The 24,558-nt window shown below is 47.4% G+C and overlaps 1 protein-coding gene across 1 annotated transcript; it reads right to left on the bottom strand.

The window, feature by feature from the left end:
- Window positions 1–226: 226 nt before the first annotated feature.
- Window positions 227–23,895, bottom strand: AADACL4 (arylacetamide deacetylase like 4). The gene is given in 5 exon segments (XM_012473608.2): window positions 227–998; window positions 5,985–6,048; window positions 18,776–18,992; window positions 23,729–23,763; window positions 23,766–23,895. Coding segments are annotated over 5 exon segments (1,218 nt in total).
- Between the last annotated feature and the right edge of the window lie 663 nt (window positions 23,896–24,558).

Here is a 24,558-nt window from a genome sequence, read left to right as displayed (position 1 = left end):
ATGCTGCTAGATCCAGAACTGGACACAGTTAGTGACAAAAGGAAACACACAGAGTTGGGATTTTCTTGAACACTAAGAAAGACTGTGAGCTTCCTTCTCACCCTTCCCAGCTGACCCAAGCATTGACGTAGCACCGCTTTAATCAATAGAGTAGAGTTCACTAAAGCACCCAGTTTCTGGTAGAGTCCACACTTGCCCCTTCCTCCTCGGGGCTCCAGGGTTACTATCATATGCCCTTTACATAGACTACAGTGTTCACAATCTTCAGGGAGCATGGGAAAGAGAGAGCCTTCTTATCAAAAAAGATAAGGGATCCGTGAAAACCATCCTCCAGGTGGTACCATGTCACACGGACCCCCTGGTCCTCCAAGCGCTTCTTATAGAGCAAGCTGTCATCACGGAGTATGTCATTCTCACAACTCACCAGGAAGGCCTCAGGAAGCTGGGCAATGATCTCATCATCCGCTAGCAGGGAAGAAACTTCTACATCCAGCATGTGTTTGGTTTCCAGCTAGGCAGCTTCATTAAAAGGGCCCAGAGACCAGGGTTGGAAGCCTCTTTTCTTAAATTTCTTGGGGACGTTGTCAGGGCTAAGCCACTTCTCATACTTCCTCCAGACATCCGGGGGTACACAGCTGCCGTTCAAGATGGCATCACGCCAGGAGAGGTCAATGGCCAGATAGTTACACAGAGCAGTCACCATGAACTTCTGGGAAAGGAACGGGACATTTTGGTTCTGCTGAAAGGATGGTAACTGCAAACAGAATGCCTGGACAACCGGATAGACCAGAACCTGAGCCCGGATCCGGGGAAGATCCGATCTGCCCACCAGGGCCTGGGTGATGGTGGCCGCCGCTGCGCCTCCAATGCTTTCTCCACAGACCACAACCGTGGACGGGTCCACCCCGTAGGTTTCCAGCGCCTTCAGGAAGTAAATGGAGGCATTGATGTGGTCGTGGAAAATGGCAGGGGAATGGTGGTCAGGAACCATGCGGTACCTAAAAACAAAGAAGGGAGCCACGGTAGGCCAGTGTGGAATGTGGCCAGGGAGCTGTTTCAACAGAATCCTCAACCCTCCTTACAAGACCGGATCTAATTAAATCCTCAGAATAACCCTATGAAGTAAGGATTTTATCCCCATTGTCTTCCTATGAGCATGTGAAGGACCTGCCTAGACTCACACAGGCCAGGATTTTCTACTCCAAGCCTGTGCTCTGTCTGCTTCCTGTAAACTCCCTATGAGATGATGCAACTTTGCTTTCATTGAAGCTATTTGCTTTGGGAGCAAAACAACCAGCGATGGCTGAAAAAAAAGGCAAATGAAACCACTGCCAGTCTCACTGCATGTCTGTAGAGAAAGGGGGAGAGGACACTAAAGTCAAGGGGATGTTACTTTCAGGCAGATTTTTTTTTTTTTTTTTTTTTAAGATGGAGTCTTGTTCTGTTGCCAGGCTGGAGTGCAATGGCGTGATCTCGGCTCACCACAACCTCCGTCTCCTGGGTTCAAGAGATACTCCTGCCTCAGCCTCCCGAGTAGCTGGGACTACAGCCGCACGCCATCACACCCAGCTAATTTTTTTGTATTTTTAGTAGAAATGGGATTTCACCATGTTGGCTAGGGTGGTCTCAATCTCTTGACCTCATGATCTACCCACCTCAGTCTCCCAAAGTGCTGGGATTACAGGCGTGAGCCACCGCACCCAGCCAGAATTTTTTAAATCAAAAATCTAATTAAAAATTTGGCCAGGCATACATGGTGGCTCACACCTGTAGTCCCAGCTACTCGGGAGACTGAAGCAGGAGGACTGCTTGAGCTCAGAAGGTTGAGGCTGCAGTGTGCTGTGATTGTACCCTGCACTCCAGTGTGGGAGGCAAGAGGGGCTGGAACTGTTCTGAAGGTGCCATGTAGAGACGGAAAGCTAACCTGGAGACACACAGCTCATGCTGCGGAAGACCCAGGTGCCAGCGGCTGGTGAAGAACACTAGGAAGTTGGTCTTAAATATCCTAAGGTTTGGTTTCCAAAGTATGTCTCCTCAAAGAAAGTCAAGGACAAAGAAAAGGAACTTTAAAATGAGCTTTTAAGGTCAGGCACAGTGGCTCACGCCTGTAATCCCAGCACTTTGGGAGGCTGAGGTGAGTGGATCACAAGGTCAGGAGTTTGAGACCAGCCTGGCCAACATGGTGAAAACCCATCTCTACTAAAAATACAAAAATTAGCCAGGCCTGGTGGCACACACCTGTATTCCCAGCTACTCAGGAGACTGAGGCAGGAAAATCACTTGAACCCAGGAGGCAGAGGTTGCGGTGAGCGGAGATTGTGCCATTGCACTCCAGACTGGGCAACAGAGCAAGACTCCATCTCGGAAAAAAAAAAAAAAAAAAAAAAAAAAAAGGATGGGCACAGTGGCTCACGCCTGTAATCCCAGCACTTTGGGAGGCCGAGGTGGGTGGATCACCTGAGGTCAAGAGTTCGAGACTAGCCTGACCAACATGGTGAAACCCCGTCTCTACTGAAAATACGAAAATTAGCTGGGCATGGTGGCAAACACCTGTAATCCCAACTACTTGAGAGGCTGCGGCAGGAGAATCGCTTGAACCCAAAAGGCAGAGGTTGCAGTGAGCTGAGATGGCACCATTGCACTCCAGCCTGGGCAACAGCACGAGACCCTGACTTAACAAAAAAAAAAAAAAAAAACTTTTAAAAACTACACCCTAACTAATGCATAAATTAAAATTAAGATAATGGAAAGGAAAGAATAAAAAATAGAAACAGTTTGGCTTAACTGATTGGAGCAGAGAGTTTATCTAAACAATTGTTCTCTTAAATTTTAAGTTGAGGTTTTGCTAATCATCTGTTTTGTTCTTACAATCTATCATTGAAAACATCAAGCTTGGCGCGGTGCTCATACCTGTAATCCCAGCACTTTGGGAGGCCAAGGTGAGTGGATCACCTGAGGTCAGGAGTTCGAGACCAGCCTGGCCAACATGGTGAAACCCCGTCTCTACTAAAAATAAAAAACTAGTTGGGTGTGGTGGTGGGAGACTGTAATCCCACGTACTTGAGAGGCTGAGCAGGAGAATCGCTTGAACCCAAGAGGCGGAGGTTGCAGTGAGTGAGATCACACCACTGCACTCCAGCCTGGGCAACAGAGCAAGACTCTGTCTCAAAAAAAAAAAAAAAAAAAAGAAAGAAAGAAAAGAAAACATCGAAAAGGTATATTCTAATTATTGCATTAAATTTGGAAGAAACTCATAAGAAAAAATGACACTTTAGTAGCTTTCAACTTAGAACAATAAAATTTTTTTCTGAGTAGAAGAAAATGATATACGAGCCCCACCGTATAAAATAAACAAATGCGATTGTTCTGGTTTTGCCCAAGGGTAAGGAACCTAAGCCCTCACTCTTTCTCCTTCTTCTTTGACCTCCATAGTTGTCTCTAAGACATCACAGGGAACCCTAGGGTTCAAGGGAACCAGTTTGAAAACTGCCTTCTATTAGACCTTAAATTTTGTTTCCTTTAAAAGTTACTTTAAAGTTTCATCTTGCAAAATACAGTTTGGTTGACTGCAGCATAATATAGTGCCCATCTAGGAAACATTGCCCAATAATATTATTGCCCATTTCCTAGATGGTCAATATATTGATAAATCTGTCCATGTTGGGCCAGGTGCAATGGCTCACACCTGTTATCCCAGCACTTTGGGAGGCCGAGGCAGGTGGATCACCTAAGTTTGAGTTTCAGACCAGCTTGACCAACATGGAGAAACTCCATCTCTAGTAAAATACAAAATTAGCTGGTCGTGGTGGCGCACACCTGTCATCCCAGCTACTCGGGAGGCTGAGGCAAGAGAATCGCTTGAACCCAGGAGGAGGCGGAGGTTGCAGTGAGCCGAGACAGCGCCATTGCACTCCAGCCTGTGCAACAAGAAGGAAACTGTCTCAAAAAATAATAATAATAAAAACTATCTATGTTATCAAGACAGGTTCCCACGAAAGCTCAGGCAAAACACATGCTTCTTAGAGGGTCCTTGCAGGGAGGTGGCCCCTGCACCTGGCAGCCGTGAGTACAAACCTCAGCTTTCATTTTTCCATTTCCAGAAGTGAATACTCCTCACCAAATGTTGAATATGCTCCAACTTGATGAAGGGGTAACAAATATTAGGTACTTTCTGTCAGCAAAATCTCTGACCCGCCAGAAAGGCAGAAATTCTCCTGTGCCTCTCTGCACTCCTCTCTTGCTCACTGTGATGGACTGAATGTGTGTGTCCCCCCAAAATTCCCGTGTTGAAATCCTACAGTGCAATGTGAGGGTGTTAGGAAGTGGGGCCTTAGGAAAGTGACCGGGCCATGAGGGTGCAGCCCTCGTGAACAGGATTAGTGCCCTTAAGAAGGAGGCTTTAGAGAGCTCTCTGGCTTCTCCTTCTGCCATGTTTGGATACAAGGAGAAGCTGGCAGTCTACAGCCTGGAAAAGGGTCTTCACTAGAGCCTGACCATGCTGGCACCCTGATTCTGGACTTCCAACCTCCAAAACTGTGAGAAATCAATGTGGTGTTTAAGCTGCCCCATCTATGGTAATTTGGCATAGCAGCCCAAATTAAGAAACCCACCCCGAGGTGAAGGCTTCGCAGAACCAAAGGTCAAAAGACCCATCTTCTCCAAGAGCTCAGGTGGGGAGTCCCATCCAGGCTTTGAACATCTTCCTTCCTTCAGTGTCTCTCAGGGAGTCTCCTCCCAGCTACTGTCCCCCTGCAGCCTCCTTGAAGCCCTTATCTGTGCATGCCGCTCCATCAGCCACTCGATCAAAACTGCCCTGGCCCATGCACCAGGTCTTTCTAAGTACCTGGGATAATGGTATCCTAAGTAATTTCCTACAAGGTATTAATGCAGGTGCTTATTGATACCTTCACGTGCTACCTGTTCAAGGGATCTTTTTATTATCACAAAAGCCTTTGGTGACATAGACTGTAATGGTGGAATTTCAGACACAATGACAAGCCACCTGGGAGGTATGTTGATGAACAGTAGAAAGTGCTGGCTTCCTCAGTCTCATCAGGGAGGACCAGAGATGCTAAGTGACTTTGTTCAAGCCACACAGCTATTCTGTCTACCAAAGCCTAGGGGCAGCTACTGTTTGAGGAGGTTCATTGTAGAGGTAGAATCTAAAAAGGCAGATTTGAATTTCTCTCACTGGCTTTCTCTAAACTCTTTCCCAGTGATGTAAGATCTCTTGGGCCAAGAACCAGAATCCTAGTGAGTAGCCCCTACTGCCCCCTCCATCCACTCTAAAGATACCCCCATCTCCCTTTTGTTTTTACTGGACCAGGGTTGTATCTTAAGACACTCTCGGCACTAGTCTCTGCAGGACCGGAAGCTTAGTTTTTAACAATACAATAAGCACCTGCAGAATCATCACCCCAAACAACAGCCAGAGAACGACCTTCACCTTCACCAACCCCACCACCATCCCATTTCGCTTCTCCCCCAACTTAATGAAGGGTTACCCTGAATCCTGTTTCTATCATTTTTTTCTTTCTATGTTACATTGTCTTATTGCGTCTATGTGGATTCCTCGAAAGTATTCTTTTGGTTTTAACGTTTTTACCTTTGCAAAATGAGTATCAGGCTTTATGTAATTTTTTGAAAAATTTTCACATAGCTTCATACTACTAAGACTCGTTTGCAATATGGTATACCTTTCTAGTTCATCTATTTAAATGGCTATTTAACATTCCATAGTATCTTTGCAGTTATGGAATCGAATAGTCGCCCTACTGTGGCTTATTCAGCACGCCCCTGCTCACGGGACCGCGCGTCATTTACAAGTTTTTGCTCTTTTGAGCACTCCTGCGCCTGTCTCTGTGGATGCGTGTCCAAGAGGTGCCTCTTAGGAGTCAGGGCGTCTCTGATCTACAAATCACCCACGAACTTACCCTGTCTCCTCTCACCCCTGTGAAACCCAGCAGCTGTCTCCAGCAACTCACCCAATCATCAGAAGTACAGAGTCAGTCTCCTGGACCAGATGATTGCACAGGCCATGGTAACAATCTGCAAGACAAACACAGTCAGAGTAGCAGCCCATGAGTAGGGCCCAGACCCTCTCGCCACAGCCCCCAGGAATGGCCAGCTGACCGTCTTGCTGTGGGCTGTGGCTTCCTCTCTTTCTGCTCTTGCCTCCTCTGAAGTGACTCTGGCTGGCTCTGCCTGGGCAAAGACAATAAGCCAGGCCAAATCAGACATCTGTCCCCAGCCTCCTAATTTTGGGGCTCAAATGCACCTTGGGGCTCACTTTCTGCAGCATTTATTTTACAGTGGAAGAAACCAGGAACCTGGAAATCTTCATGATCAGAAGCGGACGAAACCAAGGGAAGTTAGGCATGCCTGCCCTGGGGTATTAACAGTAACTATATATTAATATTGATGAGGAAATAAACAGTGCTTGGATGGGGCATTTCTATTAGTAGAGTGGTGCATATGAAGTCTCAGAAGCAGGTCCATTAATACGAGGACATAGAATTTACTGGCACAGTGGTGGGCACAGAATCAGTGCCAAATACACTTCTTTCTAATTGAGTCATTCTCAATTTCAGTCATACATAAGGTACTGGGGAGTTTTTGCAAGTTCTCCGGCCCAGGCTAAACCTCAAACCAAACGGATCAGATTCTCTAGGGTGGAAGCTCAGGCATTAAGATTCTCTAAATCATACCAGGTAATTCCAGGGTTTGGGGAGGTTGCTGAAGTGGGTGCATGCTTCATTAATGCTCTTTGAGGAAGGTGACAATGGTTCTGAGTGGAGCCAGAGGCACAGAGGGGTCTAAATTGAGTCAGAGCCCCTAAGGTGAAGTTTCCATACTAGTAGGTCTCAGTCCTGGCTGCACATTGCAGTCATCTGATGAGCTGTTTAAAATACTGATGCCCTGGCTCACGCCTGTAATCCCAGCACTTTGGGAGGCTGAGGCAGGCAGATTATGAAGTCAGGAGTTTGAGTCAAGCCTGGCCAATATGGTGAAACCCCGTCTTTACTAAAAATACAAAAATTAGCCGGGCATGGTGGCAAGTGCCTGTAATCCCACTTACTTGGGAGACTGAGGCAGGAGGATCGCTTGAACCCAGAAGATGGAGGTTGCAGTGAGCCGAGATGGCACCACTGCACTCCAGCCTGGGAGACTGAGAGAGACTCTGTCTCAAAAAGATAAAAAAAAAGAAATCACAATTAATGCCAAAAAATTGCATGATGAACAAAATATCAAAATTTTACATAGGCCTGGCTGGGTGCAGTGGCTCACATCTGTAATCCTGGCACTTTGGGAGGCCAAGGCAAGAGGATCACTTGAGCCCATGAGTTTGAGACCAGACTGGGCAATACAGCAAGACTCCATCTCTATAAAAATAATTAGGCCAGGCACAGTGGCTCACTCCTGTAATCCCAACACTTTGGAAGGCCAAGGTGGGGGGATCACTTGAGCCCAGGAGTTCAAGACTAGCCTGGACAACACAGGGAGATCCCATCTTTACAAATAATTTAAAAATTAGCCAGGCATGGTGGCACATGTCTGTGGTGCCAGCTACTCAGGAGGCTGAGGCATGAGATCACCTGAGCCCAGGAGGTTGAGGCTGCAGTTAGCCATAACTGCATCACTGCACTCCAGCCTGGACAACAGTGTGAGACCCTGTCTCAGAATAAACAAACAAACAAATCAATAAATAATTACCTGGTGGTGGTGGTGCATGCCTATGGTCCCAGCTACCTGGGAGGCTGAAGTAGGAAGATCACTCAAGCCCAGGAGTTGGAAGTTGCAGTGAGCTGTGATCACGTCACTGCACTCTAGCCTGGGTGACAGAGCAAGACCCTGTCCTTAAAATACATATATATACACACATATATATACGTATACATATATATATGTGTGTATATATACATGTATATATATACATATATATGTGTGTGTATATATATGTATATATATGTGTGTGTGTGTGTATATATATATATACACACACACACACACACACACATATATATATATATATAAACAGGCTTCTGCTTTTTGCTTACCCACTTGCTCCACCCTGTTCGGCCCTGCCTGTATATACATTTTGACATTTTCTTCATCATAATTGTTTGGCATTAATATTTAGTTTTTTCAAACATTGCATTAAAATATTACCTATCTTGATGAATGAATGTTTTGGCATCCTTTCAATTTGGAGCCTGAAGCAAGTGCCTCCCTGTAGCCCCAGCCCTCACTTAGAAGGCTCTTCTCCGGCTTCCTCAGGGCAAGATCCTCCTCATCCATTGGGCCTGAGCTCAAATCTGACTTCTCCGATGAGAAGAGCCAAATCGGAATGATGCTGTGAGCCATTCTCCATGCCACCTGTGTTATCACGATCTGCAGTAGCTTCAGTGTCCAGCTCCCTCAGGGGACTGTCAGGTCCACGAGGCCAGGAACTGGGTTCTGTTCCCATGACAACAGATCCAGCTAGAGAATGGCCATCGTCACTTTCACCACCAGGTGGCAGCACATCCTAATCTCGGGGAAGTTATGTACCGGGAGCAGCCCGCCTTTTCCTATGGGTAAATTTTTCTCCCGTGTGTCCATGCATCCGTCCATAAATCCATATCCATTTGTTCATTCGCAAGCCCATCCTTTCATCCACTTATTCCCCCATCCATCCATCTATTTATTCGTGAATTCATTCATTCAATTCAAAAAATGAAAACAACAGGCACTGCGGATCTAGCAACAAACAAAACTTCCTGCAGTCTTCATTTTTAGTGGCGGAGTCAAGTACTAAATAAGGAAAGCCGTGAAGGAACAAAATGAGCTCGACCGTGTCAAGTGCCCGAAGAAAACAAGGATGAAGCGTGGGATGGAGACAGCGGTGCAGGGCAGGGCAGCAGCGTCAGCAGGGAGAGTTCTTAGATACGATGTCCAGGGAAGCTGAGACAGGAATAACACAGGGTGCTTGCAGGAGAATAGAAAATTCTAGTCTGGCTGCGGTGGCTCACACCTGTAATCCCAGCACTTTGGGAGGCCAAGGCGGGCGAATCACCTGAGGTCAGGAGTTCAAGACCAGCCTGGCCAACACAGCGAAACCCCATCTCTACTAAAAATACAAAGATTAGCCCAGCGTGGTAGCACGCGCCTGTAATCCCAGCTACGCGGGAGGCTGAGGCACAAGCATCACTTGAACCCAGGAGGTGGAGTTGAAGTGAGCCAAGATCGCACCACTGCACTCCAGCCTGGGTGACGGAGCAAGATAGAAGAAAAAAGAGAATAGGAAAAGTAAAGAAGAAAAGAAAAGCAATTCCAGGCAGCAGTTTCACACAATGAGCAAAAGGAAACTTGAAATAGCTGCAGAAGCTAGAGACTGATAAACCCTTGAACAGCCAGGGTGTGGACCAAGCTGGCTAAGACCGACTAGACCCATCATGGCGCTGGATTGGACCCGAGTCTCTCCTAGGACCTTCTACGCTCATCAACACGGTAAACACACACCCACCAGGACCACGACAGTTCTGAAACACCCATATTTGGTGTACAAATGGGTTTCACCACAGTTCCGAGAAAACGCCATCTTTTTCCAGGAATTGTCATGAATATTCCACTCCTTGGTTAAAGAAACCTTTAAAGGTAGCAGCCCCAAACCCCCCTGCGCATGTCTCTCGAGTCCACCTGCACTCTTGACTATATGCTTTCCCTTTGCAATAAATCTTCATACTTTCACTATTTTCTGACTCATCCTTGAATTCATTCTCATGATGGTGTCAACCTGAACATTAGCGAGGGTCGATGTCCCACCGGTGTCTGGGGACCTCCCCCAGCCCACCTGTATCATCTTTGTGGTGACCCAGCCAGGAACACCATCACCCCCATTTTAGAACCACTGGCAATCGGTAAGTCCCACTCCAACCTTGGTTGGAGTCCTCTGGTTCTCTGGAATGACTGCTACTTCCTTCCTTGTTTCTGGGTGCTGACTACAGTCTGCCTCCCCACCACTCCCTCAAGCTGGAAAACCCAATTCATCCTGATGGGTGACAAGCAGAGATGGATAATTTTCCACCTACACAGGGTAGCTTTTTTTTTGAGACAGACTTTCTCTGTTACCCAGGCCGGAGTGCAGTGGTGTGATCTTGGCTCACCATAATCCACACTTCCCGGGCTCACACAGTCCTCCTGAGTAGCTGGGACTATGGGCATGCACCACCCCATGCCCAGCTGACTTTTGTACTTTTTGTAGAGAAGGGGTTCACCGTGTTGCCAGGGCTGGTCTTGAACTCCTCAGCTCAAGCAGTCCACCTGCCTCAGCCTCCCAAAGTGCTGGGACTCCAGGCATAAGCTACCATGCCCAGCCTTACGCTGAGTAGCTTTGAGGCACGTGGTCCTCCCAGACATGAGCCTCATGAGGGTGGTAGGGTAAAAACCCATAGCAGACAGTGGCTGGATGCTTTCCAAGGAGCACTGTGACTTTTTCCTGGGAAGGGGCTTCTGTTTTCCCAAGGGACCAGCTGTGCCAAGACACTGACCCTGGTTGGGAACTGTTTTCTCCTTGTCTTTCTTTAAACCCTACTGTTGTGATTTTCTCTTCTCATGATTCTTCCTCCTACTTCTCATGAAAGCTTAGTGAACTTTTTAGACACAGCAGGATAGGTCCCTTAGATACTGTTCTCTGGAATGCCAAGGGGTCCCTTCAAGGTCCCTGTTTTGGGCCGTGCTCAATCATCTCTACTCCCAAGTCTTACCTGTGATAAATATTCAGATGGATATTGGCAAGCTCGCCCTTCTTGACTTCCCATTTCCAAAGCCCCAGAGGCCATGGATGCCTGGGCAACACTGGGGCTCTAGGGATGCCTGGACGCTGAGGCAGCCAGCCAAGGGAACTGGGACGCCCGTCTCCCGGGCATGGCCATGGAGCTGGCCGATCACCAGGGACACTTCATAAAATGCCAGGACCAGTCCATCTATGAGGGAACCATCCTGTTATTTTTCCCTTCTCTCTCAAGCCATGCTGAGGACAAGTCGAGGCCGTGGGTGACTCTCTTTCTATCTCTGCCAAGTCGAGGCTGTGGGTAACTCTCTTTCTATCTTTGCCAACTCCCCTTTGGGACGCATTCTTAAAAACTGGAATAATTTTAAACTTGATGGGCTCAGAAGAAACTCAATTCTTTCTATAATACCATTTGGCCCCAATGTAAGTTGGAAAATAGGGCGCAATAGCCAGAGAATGAAACCCTAAATTGTAATACCATCTTGCAATTAGGATTTTTTTTTTTTTTTTTTTTTTTTAATGGGGAGGAGGAAAAAGGAAGAGAAAGAAAGAGAGAGAATGGGGAGGAGGAAAAAGGAAAAGAAAGAGGGAGAGAGAATGGGAGTATTGCTTTCTTGCCCAGGCTAGAATGCAATTTAGTAATGGGTATTGAAAACCTCTTTTATACTGATAATTATACTTAATGATGTAGTCAGGAAGGAATAAGGGAAGAAGATAACAAACAAACAGCCAACCAATATTTCATTTAAAGCTATGAAATGCTATGCGATTACTGAGGAGTGATTTACTTCCAATTATATAGTCACTTTTGGAATAGGTGTGAGGTGGTAATGTATGTTTTGTGTATTTGAAGTGGAGAGTTCTATAAATGTTTATTAAGTTTACTTGTTCCGGGTCTGAGTTCAAATCCTGAATATCCTTGTTAATTTTCTATCTCGTTGATCTATAGAATCTTTAGCTATTCTTGTTACATTGATCCTTTTACCATTATGCAATGTCCTTCTTTGCCTCTTTTGATCTTTGTTGCTTTAAAGTCTACTTTATCAGAGGCGAGAATTGCATCTCCTGCTTTTTGTTTATTTGTTTATTTTTACTCTCTGGTTGGTAAATCTTCCTCCTTCTCTTTGAGTCTTTGTGTATCGCTGCATGTAAGATGGGTCTGGATGCCGCATACCGATGGGTTTTGGCTTTTTATTCAATTGAAATATATATAGCTTTAATACTGGCGTTTGATGCTAGCTGGCTGTTTTGTCCATTAGTTGATGTAAATTTTTCACTATATTAATGTTCTTTGCTTTTTGATATATTTTTGGAAAGGCTGATATTGGTTGTTCCTTTATATGTATAGTGCTTCTTTCAGAAGCTCTTGTAGAGCAGGCCTGGTGGTGGTGAACTCTCTAAGTGCTTGTTTGTTCGCAAAGGATTTAATTTTTCCTTCGCTCATAAAGCTTAGTTTGGCTGGATAGGAAATTCTGGGTTGAAAGTTCTTTTCTTTAAGGATATTAAATATTGGTCCCCACTCTTTTCTGGCTTGTAGGGTTTCTGCTGAGAGATCTGCTGTAAGTCTGATAGATTTCCCTTTATGGGTAACCTGACCTTTCTCTCTGGCTGCCCTTAGTATTTTCTCCTTCATTTCAACCCTAATAAATTTGGCAATTATGTGCCTTGGGGTTGGTCTTCTTGAAGAATATCTTTGTGGTGTTCTCTGTATTACCTGGAGTTGAATATTACCTTGCCTTGCTAGGTTGGGAAAGTTTTCCTGAATGATATCCTGAAGAGTATTTTCCAACTTGGATTCATTCTCTTCATCACATTCAGGTACACCTATCAAACGTAGATTAGGTCTTTTCACATAGTCCCATATTTCCTGGAGACTTTGCTCATTCCTTTTTATCCTTTTTTCTCCAATCTTGTCTTCTCGTTTCATTTCACTGAGCTGGTCCTCGACTTCTGATATCCTTTCTTCTGCTTGATCAATTCGACTGTTTAAGCTTGTGCATGCTTCGCGAAGTTCTCGTGTGGTGCTTTTCAGCTCCATCAATTCACTTATATTCCTCTCTAAATTGTCCATTCTCGTTAGCATTTCGTCAAACCTTTTTTTAAGGTTCTTAGTTTCTTTGCATTGCGTTAGAACAAGTTCTTTTAATTCACAGAAGTTTCTCATCACCCACGTTTTGAAACCTGCTTCTGTTACTGGAACACACTCGTTCTCCATTAAGCCTTGTTCCGTTACTGATGAGGAATTGCGATCCCCTGTGGAGGGAGAGGCATTCTGATTTTGAGTATTCTCTGCCTTTTTAGGCTGCTTTCTTCCCTTGATTATATATTTATCCATCTGTCGTCTTTGTAATTACCGACTTTCTAACTAGGTCTCTGAGCGGACGTCCAACTTTTTGATTCCCAGCGCCGAAAACTGAGCAATCCACTGCGCCAGCCAAGACTGCGGTGTTAAGATTGATGGTGCCTTTCTGCCCAGGAATCTCCGGACTCTGCACCAAGAACTGCCGCTTTAAGGCGCCAGCAAAACCGCCGCACCGGCCACAAGAGTCGCACTGGCGACCCGTGGGGCTCCTCCGCTGGGAATCTCCTGGTCCGTGAGCTACAAACATTCGTCCGAAAGTGTGGCGTCCTCTCGTTCTCTGCGCTTTCACTGGGAGCTACGTGCCCGAGCTGCTAGTGATCAGCCATCTTGGATCTCTCTCCAATTAGGATTTTTTAAATAAATGCCAGGAGAAATGGACTGAAATACCATATATACAGGCCTTCATGGCTTCTTAGCAGAACCAATCTTTTTATTTATTTATTTATTTATTTTTGAGATGGAATCTCGCTCTTGTTGCCCAGGCTGGAGTGCAGTGGCGCGATCTCGGCTCACCGCAACCTCCACCTCCTGGGTTCAAGCGATTCTCCTGCCTCAACTTCCAGAGTAGCTGGGACTACAGGCATGCGCCACCATGCCTGGCCAGTTTTCGTATTTTTAGTAGAGACAGGGTTTCTCCATGTTGGTCAGGCTGGTCTCTAACTCTCGGCCTTAGGTGATCCGCCCACCTCGGCCTCCCAAAGTGCTGGGATGGCAGGCGTGAGCCACCACGTCTGGCTGAATATTAACTTTTAATTGACTCAGGGGCCAGTTACTCTCCCCTAAACAGCTACCCTGGGCCCTTGCCCTCCAATAGCTACAGTGTCACAGGCACCCCAAAATCAAAGCGCTTTACTTTACCCCTGAGCTGCAGGCTAAGACACTATATAGTAACTCATGAGTTTCTAGTTATGCCAGAATGTCCCATTCATTTATTGGGATGGGACTGTCTGACCATCCCAATAAACGAATCTGCTTTGAGTGTATCAGGCCCCGGAAAGCCCTCCTTATTGGCAATGCTTGTTATTTTAAACCAGCCTCAGAAAAACAGGAGACCCCCCACACACACACCGAAGTAAGGTCTCACGTAGACCCACAAGTATGAAACCAAGAAATCAGAAACCCCTGGCAAAGCAATACATGCTCAGTCAGTGATCATCTCTTTAAAAGTCAAAAATAATTCCCCAAACAAGGATCAGTATCCTCTCAAATCAGAAGCCAGGCAAGGACTGCAACCTCTCACTGAGAAGCTGTTAAAACATGGCCTCCTCGTTCCAGGTTGATCTCCTTGTAATACACCTGTTCTCCCTGTCCAAAAACCACAGTGAGAATCCTGTCTAGTTCAAGACATACAAGCCATCGGCCAAGTGAGGAGGCTCACACCTGTAATCCCAGCACTTTGGGAGGCCGAGGCGGGTGGATCACCTGAGGTCTGAAGATCGAGACCAGCCTGGTCAACATGGCGAAACGCCCATCTCTACTAAAAATACAAAAAATTAGCTGGGAAGAGTGGCAGGTGCCTGTAATCCCAGCTACTCGGGAGGCTGAGGCAGGAGAATCACTTGAACCTGGGAGGCGGAGGTTGCGGTGAGCCGAGATCACTCCATTGCACTCCAGCCTGGGCAACAAGAGCAAATCTCTGTCTCAAAAAAAAAAAAAAAAAAAAAGACTTATAAGCCATTAATGAGACTATAATTCCCTTACATCCTATAGTGTCAAATCCTTATACCATATTTACCCAAATACTGGGAGACACCAACTGGTTTATGGTATTAGATCTTCTGGATGATTTCGTTTGTGTCTCTTTGCACCTGACTCTCAGTATTTGTGTGTTTTTGAGTGGACCAATTCTGGAACTACTACTATTTACCACCAGCACACCTGGACGGTACTGCCTCTGGGCTTAGGGGATGGCACTCACGTGTAATGTCCTGGCACGAGAATTAAGGGAGCTAGAGCTAGAAACGGGGGGATACTCTAATATGTGGATGTTATTCTTGTACGCAGTCCCACTAAAGAGGACACAGAGAAGAATGCCATTCAGGTCCTAAACTTTCTGGGTGAAAGAGGGTATAGGTTCTTTTCATCCAAGGCCCAGATTTCTAAACCTGAAATAAAATACCCAGGGCACATCCTAAGCCCAGGGAACCAGATCTTGTCCGTCAAATGAAAGGAGGCGATCTTGAAGGTAGGACCTCTACAAACAAAGAAGCAACTTAGAACTTTCCTGGCTATGCCAAGATATTACAGGATTTGGAAAGCTCATTACTAAGCCATTGTACGATCCCCTAAGAGGACCAGAGCATAAACCACTGGGAGGGGTTTGTGCGGTAACAAACCATACTGTTGTTCTCATATTAACAATTCAAGATTAGTGGAACTGCAAATTCAAAGTTTTACTAATAGGCTATCTGGCTATATCATTTCTTTTCTTTTTCTTTTTATCTTTCTTTTTTAAGATGGGGTTTCACTATGTTGGTCAGGTCAGGCTGGTCTTGAACTCCTGACCTCAGGTGATCCGCCCGCCTTGGCCTCCAAAGTGCTTGGATTAGAGGCATGAGCCACCATGCCCAGCTCTTTCTTTTTCTTTCTTTCTTTCTTTTTTTTTTTTGATGGAGTTTTCGCTCTCGTCGTCCAGGCTGGAGTGCAATGGCATGATCTCAGCTCACCACAACCTCCACCTCCCAGGTTCAAGTGATTCTCCTGCCTCAGCCTCCCAAGTAGCTGGGATTACAGGCATGAGCCACCGTGCTCGGCTAATTTTTTTTATATTTTTAGTAGCGATGGGGTTTCTCCATGTTGATCAGGCTGGTTTCTAACTCCTGACTCAGGTGATCCACCCACTTCGGCCTCCCGAAGTGCTGGGATTACAGGCGTGAGCCACTGCACCAGGCTGGTTGTATCATTTCAATTATCTCACTGCTGAAACTACCTGGGATTCCATCCAGGGATACCGACCAAGTGTGACATGAGTCCTACCTTTCCTGGGACCTTTAATAGCTGTCTTATTACTTCCAATCTTGGGTCCTTGCTTGTTTAATTTTCTTCTAAAGTTTATGTCTTCTATTAGGTTTTTTTTGTCTGTTTTTTTTGTTTTGTTTTGTTTTGAGGGGGAGCCGGGCGGGTGCGCGGGGCGGGGGGCGGAAAGAGGCTACAGATGGTGAGTGGGTGAATGTCTGTTTAGGGGAGGGGAATATGTAGGAGGTGGGCGTCTGGAAAGTGGAGTGGGCTGTCTGGGTCCGGGTGTGTGTGTGTGTGTGTGTGTGTGTGTGTGTGTGGTGGAAGGGGAAGAATGAAAGGGAGTGCCGCTGGGGAGGATCGGCCTGTCTAGTTAGGAGTCTTTGGAGAGACAGGAAGAGGGACAGAGAGAAAAGAGAATGTCTTCTATTAGGTTGGTGCAAATGGTTTTCACCTTTTATGGCAAAAACGGCAATTACTTTTGCACCAACCTAATAGATTGCAACAGCTCCATGTCAAAAGGATGGTCCTTCAGGATTCCAACCAATCCCTGCCTCGGATTCAGATCCTCCTGATGACCCACCCTTGAGACCCATACACTAGGCATCCAGAGATTGCCAAGCCCACGCTAGGCAGGGCTGACACCCCAATCAGCAAGAAATAGATACTGAAGACTAACCTCCTCCCTCGTCAACCCCTAAGTATAAGAGACAGAAATCTCTAAGGGGAAAAAATGAGATAGGAATTACACAGGCTGGTAGCAGAAGACCAGAACATTCCAGAGAGCAGTTTCACACAACTAGTAAAAAGAAACTGTTAAAATAACTGCAGAAGGCCGGGCGCAGTGGCTCATGCCTGTAATCCCAGCATTTTGAGAGGCCAAGGCAGGTGGATCACAAGGTCAAGAGATCAAGACCATCCTGGCGAACATGGTGAAACCCCGTCTCTACTAAAAATATAAAAATTAGCTGGGCATGGTGGCGCGTGCCTGTAGTCCCAGCTACTTGGGAGGCTGAGGCAGGAGAATTGCTTAAACCTGGGAGGCGGAGGTTGTGGTGAGCCGAGATCACACCACTGCACTCCAGCTTGGGTGACAGAGCAAGACTCCGTCTCAAAGGAAAAAAAAGAAAAGAAAAGAAATAGCTGCAGAAGCTGATAAAACCCTGAAAAGCCAGGGTGTGGACCAAGTTGGCTAAGACCGACTGGACCCGACATGGCTCTGGATTAGACCTGGGTTTCTCCTAGGACCTCCTTATGTGTTCATTAGCATATTACGCACACATCCACCAGCACCAGGACAGTTACGGGGACACCCATACTTGGTGTACAAATGGGTGGCATCGCAGTTCGAGAAGTTTCCTGAATATTCCACCTCATGGTTAAAGAAACACATAAAGGTAGCAGCCCCAAACCCCCTTGCGCGTCTCTCTTGAGTCCGCCCCACTCTCTTTTCTTCAGTGTTTGCTTTTCTCTTTGCAACAAATCTCTGTATTTTCACTATTTTCTGACTCGTCCTTGAATCCATTCTCATGATGATGTCAAGAGCAGGGACACCAGCTGGAGTTGAGTTCCCACTGGCCTTTGGGACCTCCCCCAGCCCACTGGTATCAAGGCCACTCGGGGGAAGGACAGTTGAGATACAACTGAAAGAGCCAGGGGTGGTCAGCCATGCCGTGTCAGGGGTGGGAAGAATGTCCTCTGAGGCCGAGGAAACAGCAGATGGAGAACGGTGGTGGGAAGGAGCTGAAGTGTCTGCAGTGGATCGATGCGTAGCAGGACTGCAGCTGAGTGAACCGGTGAGGGACACACAGGTGACCCGGGCGAGGCTGTGGGAGGAGTTTGGGTTTCATGGAAGGGCACAGGAGAGATTTAAGTGCAGGACTGACAAGCTCTGACTTGTATTTTTAAAAGATCCCTCTAAGGCCAGGCACAGTGGCTCATGCCTGTAATCCCAGCACTTTGGGAGGCCTCGATCACCTGAGGTCAGCAGATCGAGACCATCCTGACCAACATGGTGAAACCCCATCTCTATTAAAAATACGAAAATTAGCCGGGCATGGGCCTGTAGTCCCAGCTACTCAGGAGGCTGAGGCAGGGGAATCGCTCGAACCCGGGAGGCGGAGGTTTCGGTGAGCCAAGATTATGCCATTGCACTACTCCCTCCAGCCTGGGTGACAGATCGAGACTTCATCTCAAAAAAAAAAAAAAAACCTTCTGGGTGGGGACCAGATGTGAAGAGCGAGAGGTGAACCAGGGGGACCGGTGGCTGGGAGGCTGGGTGCAAGGGGACAGGCAAGCAAGGATGGGGTCCTGGGTCATGGTGACGCTGCAGAGCTAGAGGGAAATACATGGGTTTGGGATCACTAACATGAGACAGGGCAGGCCAATGACTGTGAGCAGAAAGGGGAGAGAGGTGTCAACAGCCTCTGTGACAGCCCCACCATGACACTGCTGTCCCTATCTTGACCGAGACTATCATATTATAGAAAGGAAAACGTTTCCCACGTAGGCCGCCACACCATCTACTGACCTGAGCCCAAAGCCCTTAGTCTGGGCTATTAACCTTATAAAAATCCCAACAACTGATTCCTTTGAGCTACTGCAGAAGGGTTCTTGCGGGAGGCATGAGCTCAGCTACGCATGCATGTGAGGCCCTACCCCTACAAAGCCACAGGGAAGCCCCTTACCCAGGCTCCCAAATACTGAGCCCCCTCCATGGTAGGAGATGATGCCTCGCCGGCGTCTGGAGGATGCTGCCTTGGGCTGGAACAGCCTCACAGGTATCGTCCCAAAGCGCAGGTCAGTCACCACAAGTTCAGGGTCCTTTTTAATTCTCAGGCTATCATGTAAAAAACGGACAAATTTGGGCATGGAGCAAATTCCCAGCTTCTCAAGTATGTTCCCCTGTTGGAAGTCATAAAAGAAAGCCAGGCATTAGAAGGGGTTAGAGTCCAGATGGTAGATTCCCCGACACTTAGAATTGGTAGGACATTTTCATAGTTTCTCATCTGCCTCCTGTAGGTAAAGGAGGCTCATCAGGAATCAATGGGCTCTGGATTGTGCCCAGGTAGTGTCCAGAATAATGGTGTGAATTTGCCAAAGGATAGCCTAGTTTGGGGCTGAGTGGGAAGAAGCCACTGACTTAGCGATGCCAATTGTCCAAGGCGACTGACCGGCAACCTCTCTCTTTATAGCTCTGTGCTGGCCTCTCTCCAGCCTGGGATGCAAAGACAGTTCCTCACCTGCATCAACACATTCTTCTTCCACGTTAGGAAGGATTCCTAACTGTGTCTGTGTTCAACTAAAAAGAGCAACGTGATTCATTAGGGATGTCTGTTGTGGGCTCAGGTCAAGGGAATAATGTGTTTTTAAATTAACATGGCCACTCTAATTATAAACAAGTCAACATCTGAATGTTTCATGAAATATAGTTACAAGGTGTCATATTTCACGTACTAAGTACATTTCAGCCATTCTGGATAATCTCTCCCACAGACTTCACATTTGGAGAGTGTCTTTGTCATAAGGAAAACAGCAAGGGATGGTAAGAATGAAAAGAATAACAGCTGATACTTATTAGACATTTACAATGTGCCAGTACTGCCCCAAGTGGCTTGGATCATTGACTTGATTAAACTTCTCAGTAACCTTTCTAAGTCAAGCACAATTACCAGCTCTATTTTAGAAATCGGGAAATTAGGGCATGCCAAGGTCAAGTTCCTTGCCCAGGGTTGTTCAACAAGTAAGATGCAAATTTTGTGTTCTCAACTGCTAAAGGAGAAAGAGCTTGGGTTTTGGAGCCTAGCCTATCCAAGCTCAAGTCTGAACCCAGCTCTAGTTAACTGAAAAGCCTTGGGCATTACTGTCTCTGAGCTTCAATTTTCCTTGTTTACGAAATCAGAAGCATGGTATTTATGGTCCAAGATGAGGTGTGAGGTTGGGATCTGACCACCTCCATTGAGTGTCTCCCCAGTGGGTCCTGGCCAGTGCAAGCCCCACCCTTTCTCTTGCTTGCACCCACTGGGTCTTGTCCAAGGTCCCACAGACTACCCCAATCGATTCCCTCCATGAAGGGGTTCCCCAAAAGGAGCTCCAAGCAAAATAATGATTTCCCTGCTTTGGTTGGAGAACGAGTTGATCCGCAAGGTGGAGGTCACCTGCTTTTTCCATTACCTGACTCACATCTGAAAACCCCAGACCTCTATGCTGTGCCAGGATGAACCTTCATCTGCTCAGCTATGAGCTCCCTGAGGTCATGGCACCTGTTGTTGGGACAGGCTGACTCCAGCTCTAATCTCCCCAGCTGTTTGCCCTGTTCACCTACACGCTAAGGGCTTCTCCACGCCTCCCTTTGTTTCCTGGAAGCCTTTCTTACCTGTCCAGCAGGTGGTTGGACACCAAACTGACTTTCATATCCAGGCTCAAAGGTCATGTTCAAGTGGGGCCATTCTCCTCCCTTGAGCCTAGGAGTTCAAGACCAGCCTGGACAATATGGAGAAACCCCATCTCTACAGAAAATAAATATCTGAGGTTCAGAATTTTAGATAGCTGTTGAAACTCCTTGACAAATATTGCATCATTTGCCCTTTAAAAGAAAAGCTATAGATGCCGGGCGCAGTGGCTCACATCTATAATCCTAACAGTTTGGGAGGCCAATGCAGGCGGATCTCTTGAGCCCAGGAGTTCAAGACCAGCCTGGGAAACATGGCGAAACCCCATCTCTACAAAAAAATACAAAAAAAAAAGTTACCTGGGCGTGGTGGCAGGTGCCTATAGTCCTAGCTACTCAGGACTTTGAGGTGGGAGGATCACCTGAGCCCCGGAGGTCGAGGCTGCAGTAAGCCATGATTGTGCCACTGCACTTCAGCCAGAAGAAAAGAAAAGAAAAAGAAAACCAATAGTGTTTGTTATATTACTCTTTATATATTTTAGTAAGGCTGAAATCATTCATAGCAACTTTTAAATCTATAATAACTTCAAGAAATGCTACATCTTTGCCTTCAGGGACTTGATAAGCATACTATGAATAATCAACTTTTACTGAGCCTTTCTAAGCACCCGGCACTGTGCCGTGCACTTTTGATGCTTTTCTCATTTAACCCCCACATCACCCTATAAAAGGCCTCCCCTGGGCCGTGCACCGTGGTTCATGCCTGTAATCCTAGCACTTTGAGAGGCCAAGGCAAGAGGATTGCTTGAATCCAGGAGTTTAAGATTAGCCTTGGCAACATAGCAAGACCCCATCTGTACAAAATATCAAAAAATTAGCCAGGTGTGATGTGATGGTGCATGCCTGTGTTCCCAGCTACATGGGAGGCTGAGGTGGGAGGATCACTTGAGCTCAGGAGGTGGAGGCTGAGTGAGCCATGTTTACGCCACTGCACTCCAGCCTGGGTGACAGAGTGAGGCTGTTTGAGAAAAAAAAAAAAATTCACTTTTCAGAGAAGAAAATAAAGGCACAAAATCATGAGTCCACAAAGCGAGTAAGTGAAGGCTTCAGGGCTCAGACCCAGGGTATTCTGATACCAAAACAAAGCTCTTAATTTCCTGGCCGTAGACTCTTGTTAGCTTTTTCCTCGTCCTCCCCAAACTTCTTGATCCTGTGATGTCTACCTGTCCTCTGGAACGGAATGAACATTCACTACTGGATGTCTTCATCCTCACCATCGTCACCCCATGATGGGCAGTGTGCCCCGGGGGGCCCAGGGCTGGAGGGATCAAGAGAGGATGTCACAAGCCAAATCCACCCTTTCAGCCGCTGCAGACCCATCTCAGAGTCTCCTGTGAGCAGCCTGTAGCCACCATCACAGTAGACGCTTAGCTTGTGGGCTACTTTGGAGGAGAAACACTGAAGGTTAGAAAAATCTTAATGTCTCTGGGCTACTTGAACATCTTAGACCCTTGTTTTAAATCCTGGGGCCCTAACCGAGCCAGTAATTCCATATGGATTGCAGCCACCAGCTTGAGTCAGCCTGATTCCAGGCTGAGTCTGTTCTCCAAATGAGAGAGACAAGAGTACTTCCTACGACCTCGGCCTGCCTCCTTGAGCCAGCAGCATTTCTGCCATTGCAAACTGAACTCGTTCATTTCTGTCAATTTCCCCATGGGTAACAAACATTCTCTAAAAGACAATTTCAAGACAAGATCCCTTGAGCCCAGGAGTTCTAGACCAGCCTGGGGCTGAGATGGAAAGGATCACTTGAGCCCGGGAGGTTAAGGCTGCACTGAGCCACGGTCGCACCAATGCATTCCAGCCTGGCAACAGAGCAAGACCCTGTCTCAATGAAAGACAATTTCTCTATTAGAGAATGTTAGTTACCCGTGGGGAACAATTCCGGCAACACAGAAACATATTTTATGAACTCACTAAACATCTCTAAACACATGAACCCTCCCAGATGAGGAAACTGAGACACGGAGAGGGTAAGTAAACGGTGTGGGACCGCACAGCGAGTGAGTGACAGAGCTGGAACACACCCACACACACTCAGGCAGTCTGGCTGGAGTCTCTGTTCCTTATCCCTAAGCCCTGCTGTCAATTAAGCTTGGCCTCCCCATCCTCCTCCACAGCTGCCCTGAAATCGGCAGGAGCTGTTTGACTCCACCCGGGGTTGAGCCATGGGGTTAACTCAGGTTGCCTGCCACAAGCAAGATGCCAAACCATTGTTTTCAAATCCACTGCAACTCCGGGAGTGGGCTGAGCCACACCAAACCTCCAACCCCCAATCCGGGCTCAGAGCCTAGCTGGCTCGGCCACTCAGAAATGCTGCGTAAATTCATGTATAACTATATCAACAAACAGTCAGCATCTACCAGATGCCAGGCGCTGTGAGTGGGACTGGGCTTACAGAGATTAACAAGGAGAAAACACCTGTGAGGCAGGTACCGTGGCTCACACGTGTCATTCCTAGACTTTGGGAGGCCAAGGTGGGCAGATCGCTTGAGCTCAGGAGTTCTGGACCAGTCTGGGCAACAGAGCAAAACTCTGTCTCTACCAAATGTACAAAAATTAGCCAGGCATGGTGGTGAACACCTGTAGTCCCAGCTAGCTACTTGGGAGGCTGAGACGGAAAGGATCGCTTGAGCCCAGGAGGTTAAGGCTGCATTGAGCCATGATTGCACCACTGCATTCCAGCCTGGGCAACAGAGCAAGAGCCTGTCTCAATAAAATAAAATAGAATAGAAAACCTGTAGGCAAGTCAGCGCACCGAGGGTGAAAGATGGTGTGGCTGAAGGAGGTGCAGGGCCCTGTCGGGTCACAGGCCCGTGGAAGGCAGGGACTAGGTCTGAAATTGTTTTTGAATTCTCAGAAAAGAGCCAGTGATTGGCACTCAGTAAATGTTTGATGCTGAAGAAAGAAAGGAAGGGAGTTAGAGAGAGCAGGAGAGAGGAAGGAAGGAAGGAACAAAAGCAGGGAGGGAGGGACAGAGGGAAGGAGGGAGGAAGGCTGGCTATGGGAAGGGGGGAGGAACGGAGGGGAGAGAGGGAAACAGAACAGCAGATACGGAAGAGACGAGTGTATGTTGAGGGAGTCTGAAGAGAGAGAGACAGAAGGGAAGGGAAAGAGGAAGAAGAGGGTAAGGTACTGAGAACAAGAGAAACAGCCCCCAGGTTATGATATGGCCTGAGAGTAAACTCACCAAAGTGAGCAGATACAGGAATATGCGGTGCAGGGCTCTAACTTGGCGCGCTGTTGCATGGTGGCGGGGACATCCGCGGTGAGGAAGTGCTCAAAGACAGCCCAGACAAAGGCTCCCAGGAAAAAGACAGGCAATGCCAAGAGCAGCACCGGCCACGGGACAGCCATGTTCCTGGGGCCTCAAGGAGCTGCCGCCCCAGGGAGCCTGCCTGAGAGCCTGCGTGGAGAGGACCCGGCCGGGTTACACCCTCCGCCTCCTCCACCCCACTCCCTCTGGGCTAAGCCTGACACAGTGGCCTGACCTGGCTTCTCAGAGTAAGCACAAAAGGGCCAACGGGGAGCTAAAAGAACCTGTTTCCCTAGGCAATGTGAGGACCCAGAAAAACCAGTTCTGCCCATCGGGGGGAGTCTTGGGAGGTGGGCTTCACAAAGACCTTCAGGAAGATCAGGCTCAAATGGGCATCTATCTCAGCTCCTGGGAACCCTGGGAAGAGATTTCACGTGGGTTGTATAGGCCTCCAGGGCCTGATCCTTCAACTGTAAGATAGGAGACTTGGGCGGCTTTCTTCGTCAGAGTGTGCTGAGGGTGAGCGCAGCACATCCCGGCTCCCCAGCTGGCTGCCCTAACCCCTGGTTTGTTTTGCTTTTAAAATAAGGTCTCACTCTGTCACTGCCTCTGCATCCTCTGGGCTTCTGGCTGGACCAGGGCAAAGGTTGGTGTGTTTTCTGGTAGTGATGATCTTCTGGGGTCCTGGGACCAGGAGGGAGGAATGTCACTGCAGGCAAAACTAGGCTGTATCCAGCCTCATCTTCCCCCTTGACAAATGGTGC

The sequence above is a fragment of the Aotus nancymaae genome, unplaced genomic scaffold (genome assembly GCF_030222135.1).
Source record: "Aotus nancymaae isolate 86718 unplaced genomic scaffold, 86718_ANA_hifiasm-v0.15.2.pri h1tg000053l, whole genome shotgun sequence".
Lineage (NCBI taxonomy): Eukaryota > Metazoa > Chordata > Mammalia > Primates > Aotidae > Aotus > Aotus nancymaae.
This window is presented reverse-complemented; position numbering and strand designations above follow the sequence as displayed.